Source organism: Phytophthora infestans, genomic scaffold, assembly GCF_000142945.1.
Source record: "Phytophthora infestans T30-4 supercont1.69 genomic scaffold, whole genome shotgun sequence".
Taxonomy (NCBI): domain Eukaryota; phylum Oomycota; class Peronosporomycetes; order Peronosporales; family Peronosporaceae; genus Phytophthora; species Phytophthora infestans.
Window position 1 is genome coordinate 43,577 of NW_003303690.1, and position 7,614 is coordinate 51,190.

The following is a 7,614-nucleotide window of genomic DNA, read 5'->3' on the forward strand; positions in this document are numbered from 1 at the left end:
GGCCTGGTCGTTGTTGTTCTTGTTGACAGTGACTGACGCTCACGAGCGGGTCGATGGCGAACACGTTCTCCACCGTCACCTTACGGGGAATGTTGCCGCACGTGCCGCACGAACGGTAGAGCTTGCCGAACTCCTGCGCGAAGAAATCCTTGATCTTGACGGTGCCGTAGCCGTTGTGCTGCACCACCTTGTCCTCGGCGAAGCGAGCGCCGCAGTTGGTCACGGTCGTCACGCTGGACGCCGAGCCACCCTTGATGCTCAGCGCGTCCTCGCACACGTCATCCCACCACACGCTCTCAATGGTGCAGTCGTGGTAGTCGCAGTGCACGCCCTCCTTCTGGTTCTTGCCGATGATGGCGTTCTTCAGAGTGCCGCCAGCCTCCACGAGGAAGACCGCCGTGTCTTTCTGGCCCTCACCACCCGAGCACGTGATGTCCGAGCGCTCGAAGGTCTGCATCTTGTCATCGAACACCTCACCGGTCTTGATCGTGTACCGCCTTCTTGTAGCGGACGATGCCCGTGCTGGCCGGCCACGTGCCGTCCGGGACGGAAGCCGTCGTGTTCCTGACGGTCTGCTGGATGGTCTGCTCGACATCCTCAACGTTCTCCTCAACGGTGGGGGCCGTGGTCACGGGGGTCTTCGACTTCTTGGAAGGCTTCATGGTGGGTGTCGGCGTGGCTTCCATCTGCGTGACCGAGTCACCGTCATCGGTCTGCTCCTCTTGCGACGAAGGAGTCGTGGCTGCCTCGGAAACGTCCTCGTTGATGTGCACGTCGCTCTCCGAGTACTTGCACAGAGGGTTGGACGGACCGTGGCCCAGCATCTTGGGCTCACCGTTGGCGTTACCCTGCGACCACTGGCACACCTTGACGGTGGGCTTGCTCGACTTGACCCAGACGTTGCGGAGTGTGGCCTGGTCGCCCCAGTTCTTGTTGACCGTCACGATGGCGTTGGTCGGGTTGAGGACGTACGTGTTGGACACGGACACCTTCTTGGGTCTGTTGCCACAAGTGCCGCACGAACGGTAGAGCTTGCTGATGTCCTCGCCGTAGAAGCCGTCGATGTCGACCGTACCGAAGCCGTTGTGCTGGATGACCTTGTCGTCGGCGTACCGGGCCCCGCCACCGATGACCTTGGTCACGCTGGACGCCGTTCCGCCCTTGACACTGAGGGCGTCCTCGCACACGTCATCCCACCACACGTTCTCGATAATGCAGTCGTGCTTGTCGCAGTGCACGCCCTCCATTTGGTTCTTGCCGATGATGACATTCTTGAGGTGGCCGCCGGCCTCGACGTTGAACACGGCCGTGTCCGCCCCGCTTTCGGATTGGCCCTCGCACGACACGTCGGAGCGCTCGAACGTCTTCATCTTGCCGTCGAAGACCTCGCCAGCCTTGACGACGTAGGCCTTTGAGTACTGCACGGTGCCCTTGCTGGCTGGCCACGACCCGTTCGGCAAGGAAGCCGAGGTGGCAACCGCCAGGAGGAGAGCCGCAGACGTCACGGACGGCGCGAAAGACTTGACCATCGTTAATTGGTGTGAAGGGTTTAGCCAAGTTGTTTGCCCGAGAGGAGGCGAATTGATTAATGAGCCAAAGCCACTTAATCGCTTTAGACACTGCGATCATCAAGGAGTCATGACCGTGTGTAAGCTTCCACGACTCCACGGCCCTAGTGTTGCTGCAACGACACTGTCATGGCATACAGTATGGTGGACACCGTCCGCTTTGCAAACTCTATTCAGTATCGTAAAACCGCAAAGATCTGGCATTCCAGGTGTTTCTGGGTGTCGTGCTGCTGGTTACGGCTTGCGGCTGGCGGAACAAATGTTAACTTTTTCGCGTGCGAGTCAAATCGGTGCGATAGATCTCATCTGTGAACTTGACACGGCCGGTCAACGCGTTGGAAGCGACTTGACGCTTTTTGCTATTCGAACGGTGCCGTTCGAATTTGCTAGCGCCCCCTGGGACGGAAGCGCTCAACTTAAAAGGCATAGGTCTAACCGACATTCATTATTTAACAAGGCCAGAAATTATATCTGCTCCAAGCCGGCATCCAATAGGTGCATGCTAAAAAAAAACGATGAGGATTACTCTCGAATAGGCCGTTTAGGCTGGTACGAAAAATGCTCAGTGCCCTTTTGTCTGCAGGTACTAGTAGCTCGAAAAACATGTGTGCCGGGCCATCAGATCCTGGTTCCTTGTTGTTCCCCCGGATACGAGCACACTGTTACGTTGATTGAATGGATGGTTTGTTCAATTTGGGGCAAATTGAGGCAAATTTTGCCATTTTACTTTTAATGTAGTCCGAGTATGAGCGATTAAGTAGTGAAAGAGTTAGCGTGGCGTGTTTGAGCGGATACTTAATTTTTGCTAAGTTTTTGAGCAACTCTGAATAGGCAGTGGATGCCCTACTAGTGACTGTCGATGGCGACTACCGCCATCAGCCTCAAGTTTTCTTCACATTTAAGTACATTTAGCGATGCCGCATTCGTCGTAACGCTAGCTATCGCTACAGCGGAGAGCGACTTCGGTGGGAAGCATGGACAATCTATAACGAAGTTTGGTTCGTGCTCACATTCCAGCGCACCGCCATCCACAACCTCGGTCACCGAGCTATTGTAGACACTCACGTATGGCATCCAAGAAGACCATGGCGTGGAGATTAAGTCGACTAATGGAGCAGATGCTTCAGATCCTCAAGGAAATGCCATGACTCGAGTGCACACGCTTTTTGTACTGTAGGCTTCGCTGAAATAACAGGTTAAGAGTATCCTGAAGATCGTTTCTTCTCCTGCCTACAACTTTTACTCTCAAACCTAAATATACAATTCATAAATTCATTATATGCCACCACGCCCCTATTCACAATATGTTTGCTGCACTCCACTGCAGAACTACTTTTTCTTTTGCGCATTAATGCATATAAGGCTTCTATAGAAAAAGAAAAGAAAACAACGAAGCAAAACAGAAGGCCACCTTTCATCATCAGAGGTACTTCTTCTTTTAAGGGACTAAAAACTCAATAAGGTTCTTCAAGCGTGCGCGACCGTGCTCTGTGCTACTCCATGAGAAGATGTCTGCCATGTCAACATTTTCTGCTGTCCAAAGATTCATTGGTGATACAAAAGCTCGCGTCCGACATCCATAGCGTAAGTTTCTAAAGCAGGCACCATCAGTTGCAGCAACATACTACTTCAGAAGTAGTAACACCTCTCGACTTGTTTCAGTCTATGGATCCTCTACTTCCATATTGTAAGACGCTAAGGGGTTTACTTGAATGTTCTCTATCAAAGACACCATCAATTAGCTTTAAAGCTACTCGCACGTACGCTACTACACAATACTACTACACCTCACTACTTCACTTCTATCGGCCATACACTTCCGTTGTGTGAGATATCAACGAGTTCAATCCTCGTTGATGTGCACATCACTCGTCGAGTACTGGCAAAGCTTGCCCGACGGACCGTCGCCCACGTTCGACGGCGTCTTGCTGGCCTGCGACCACTGACACACCTTGACGTTCTTCTTGCCGTCCGTCGTCTTGACGAAGATGTTCTTGAGCGTGGCCTGGTCGTTGTTGTTCTTGTTGACAGTGACGACGCTCACGAGCGGGTCGAGGGCGTACACGTTCTCCACCGTCACCTTACGGGGAATGTTGCCGCACGTGCCGCACGAACGGTAGAGCTTGCCGAACTCCTGCGCGAAGAAATCCTTGATCTTGACGGTGCCGTAGCCGTTGTGCTGCACCACCTTGTCCTCGGCGAAGCGAGCGCCGCAGTTGGTCACGGTCGTCACGCTGGACGCCGAGCCACCCTTGATGCTCAGCGCGTCCTCGCACACGTCATCCCACCACACGCTCTCAATGGTGCAGTCGTGGTAGTCGCAGTGCACGTCTCCTTCTGGTTCTTGCCGATGATGGCGTTCTTCAGAGTGCCGCCAGCCTCCACGAGGAAGACGGCCGTGTCCTTCTGGCCCTCACCACCCGAGCACGTGATGTCCGAGCGCTCGAAGGTCTGCATCTTGCCATCGAACACCTCACCGGCCTTGATCGTGTACGGCTTCTTGTAACGGACGATGCCCGTGCTGGCCGGCCACGTGCCGTCCGGGACGGAAGCCGTCGTGTCCTGACGTCTGCTGGATGGTCTGCTCGACATCCTCAACGTTCTCCTCAACGGTGGGGGCCGTGGTCAGGGGGGTCTTCGACTTCTTGGAAGGCTTCATGGTGGGCGTCGGCGTGGCTTCCGTCTGCGTGACCGAGTCACCGTCATCGGTCTGCTCCTCTTGCGACGAAGGAGTCGTGGCTGCCTCGGAAATGTCCTCATTGATGTGCACGTCGCTCTCCGAGTACTTGCACAGAGGGTTGGACGGACCGTGGCCCAGCATCTTGGGCTCACCGTTGGCGTTACCCTGCGACCACTGGCACACCTTGACGGTGGGCTTGCTCGACTTGACCCAGACGTTGCGGAGTGTGGCCTGGTCGCCCCAGTTCTTGTTGACCGTCACGATGGCGTTGGTCGGGTTGAGGACGTACGTGTTGGACACGGACACCTTCTTGGGTCTGTTGCCACAAGTGCCGCACGAACGGTAGAGCTTGCTGATGTCCTCGCCGTAGAAGCCGTCGATGTCGACCGTACCGAAGCCGTTGTGCTGGATGACCTTGTCGTCGGCGTACCGGGCCCCGCCACCGATGACCTTGGTCACGCTGGACGCCGTTCCGCCCTTGACACTGAGGGCGTCCTCGCACACGTCATCCCACCACACGTTCTCGATAATGCAGTCGTGCTTGTCGCAGTGCACGCCCTCCATTTGGTTCTTGCCGATGATGACATTCTTGAGGTGGCCGCCGGCCTCGACGTTGAACACGGCCGTGTCCGCCCCGCTTTCGGATTGGCCCTCGCACGACACGTCGGAGCGCTCGAACGTCTTCATCTTGCCGTCGAAGACCTCGCCAGCCTTGACGACGTAGGCCTTTGAGTACTGCACGGTGCCCTTGCTGGCTGGCCACGACCCGTTCGGCAAGGAAGCCGAGGTGGCAACCGCCAGGAGGAGAGCCGCAGACGTCACGAACGGCGCGAAAGACTTGACCATAGTGGATTGGTGTGAAGGGTTTAGCCAAGTTGTTTGCCCGAGAGGAGGCGAATTGATTAATGAGCCAAAGCCACTTAATCGCTTTAGACACTGCGATCATCCATGCGTCATGACCGTGTGTAAGCTTCCACGACTCCACGGCCTTAGTGTTGCTGCAACGACACTGCCATGGCATACAGTATGGTGGACACCGTCCGCTTTGCAAACTCTATTCAGTATCGTAAAACCGCAAAGATCTGGCATTCCAGGTGTTTCCGGGTGTCGTGCTGCTGGTTACGGCTTGCGGCTGGCGGAACAAATGTTAACTTTTTCGCGTGCGAGTCAAATCGGTGCGATAGATCTCATCTGTGAACTTGACACGGCCGGTCAACGCGTTGGAAGCGACTTGACGCTTTTTGCTATTCGAACGGTGCCGTTCGAATTTGCTAGCGCCCCCTGGGACGGGAGCGCTCAACTTAAAAGGCATAGGTCTAACCGACATTCATTATTTAACAAGGCCAGAAATTATATCTGCTCTAAGATAGGTGCATGCTAAAAAAAACGATGAGGATTACTCTCGAATAGGCCGTTTAGGCTGGTACGAAAAATGCTCGGTGCCCTTTTGTCTGCAGGTACTAGTAGCTCGAAAAACATGTGTGCCGGGCCATCAGATCCTGGTTCCTTGTTGCTCCCCCGGATACGAGCACACTGCCACGTTGATTGAATGGATGGTTTGTTCAATTTGGGGCAAATTGAGGCAAATTTTGCCATTTTACTTTTAATGTAGTCCGAGTATGAGCGATTAAGTAGTGGAAGAGTTAGCGTGGCGTGTTTAAGCGGATACTCAATTTTTGCTAAGTTTTTGAGCAACTCAGAATAGGCAGTGGATGCCCTACTAGTGACTGTCGATGGCGACTACCGCCATCAGCCTCAAGTTTTCTTCACATTTAAGTACATTTAGCGATGCCGCATTCGTCGTAACGCTAGCTAACGCTACAGCGGAGAGCGACTTCGGTGGGAAGCATGGACAATCTATAACGAAGTTTGGTTCGTGCTCACATTCCAGCGCACCGCCGTCCACAACCTCGGTCACCGAGCTATTGTAGACACTCACGTATGGCATCCAAGAAGACCATGGCGTGGAGATTAAGTCGACTAATGGATGTTCCATTGGAACAGATGCTTCAGATCCTCAAGGAAATGCCATGACTCGGACGATGGATCGTATTTGCTAAATTTTGGAAAGTACAAGGGGAAGTCAGTCAAGCAAGTGTTTACACTTGATAAAGAATATTTACACTGGCTTCGATCGTGTATATTTTCTACGGAAAAAGCTCCGAAGCTATGTGCTGCTATTGATGAATTACTTCAGAACTAATTGACTTAAATATATCGATCTTTGATCACTGTAAGTCCGTGTTTATCCTTTTTTATATTATTATTTTTGTTTACTCATTTTATCATTTGTCATCATCTAGCTGTATTGAATCTATTTGGGGTTCCTTCTGAAGTAACGGATGCCTCCTCACGTTCTCAGGTGGTCGAGCGGTTGCCCCGTTAGAAACTGCTCCTTGTACTTAGAAACGACTAAACCTATTCTCCTTGTTAAATTTAATTAAGAAAATAAACGGGCTGAGTTTTCGTCTGAATATTACTACTTTCATTACCATAAATCACGATGTGAAGGTTGTGCTTGAGTCATACAAATAAAGTGTACGGCAGCAAAGGTCAGTCTAGGATTCGGCATTGTTATGTTTTTTTGGTGGAGGAAAAGAAAAAGCAGCTGTCATCTGCAAAAAATATCATTGGAGAAAATGCAATTAAATTTATAATTTTAACGATTGATTCTTGCAATGAAAAAAAAAACTAGTAAACTCATTGCGACAATTTGCATGCTTTACAGCACTGATGTGTGACCGAACTTTTCAAACCAAGGTTATATAATTTGAATTGCCCTGGTACTGATCGCAGAGAGTGCGGGTACTTCTGCACAGATCAAGGTATCGTTTGCGAGATTTGTTGCATTGATCGTTTGTAGTGCTGCTAGAAAGTGCTACTAATCTTTAAAAACTTCAAGTGATATATTTCTATCTTTGTTGCACGCAGCACTCAAAAACATGACTCATGCAATGAGACCAAAGTGCTACAAAGAAATTGTAGCAGAGTTCCTGAACTTCAACGACAACCGTGAGTATAAAGTCGGAGACAGTGTTTAGCGACCAGGAGCTGCTTAGCATCCCACCCGAGGACGATAGCAGATGGATGAACTTTGGAGCGTTTGGTGAAGCGTATCCGGGTGAGGACGCAAAAACCGCCTCTGCGAAGTCGGCTAGACTCGCCTATGCTAAGAAGGTATTTTGTTTTCATTTATGCCTCGTGCTGCTGTTCGGTGGGACCCCGTGCGAAAGAAAGGCAGCCCCACTCACGCAGATCTGGTAGATCGGTCGTGTTGAAAATACTTGTGATGTGTCAAGTACTGGGCCTACATTGTTGTCGACGTCTGATTCCTCTAATTCATTATTTTTTATTAGACACAGCAGC

The 7,614-nt window shown here is 51.7% G+C and overlaps 2 protein-coding genes across 2 annotated transcripts; both read right to left on the reverse strand.

Moving 5' to 3' along the window:
- Positions 1-39: 39 nt before the first annotated feature.
- On the reverse strand, positions 40-457 carry PITG_18477 (polysaccharide lyase, putative; the record flags this gene model as incomplete). Its single annotated transcript, XM_002997556.1, has 2 exons — positions 40-67; positions 111-457. 2 exons carry the CDS (start codon positions 455-457, stop codon positions 40-42), a joined length of 375 nt encoding a protein of 124 aa, XP_002997602.1.
- A 2,954-nt stretch (positions 458-3,411) lies between these two features.
- On the reverse strand, positions 3,412-4,935 carry PITG_18478 (polysaccharide lyase, putative; the record flags this gene model as incomplete). The annotated part of the gene is made up of 3 exons (XM_002997557.1): positions 3,412-3,947; positions 3,989-4,137; positions 4,295-4,935. 3 exons carry the CDS (start codon positions 4,933-4,935, stop codon positions 3,412-3,414), a joined length of 1,326 nt encoding a protein of 441 aa, XP_002997603.1.
- Between the last annotated feature and the right edge of the window lie 2,679 nt (positions 4,936-7,614).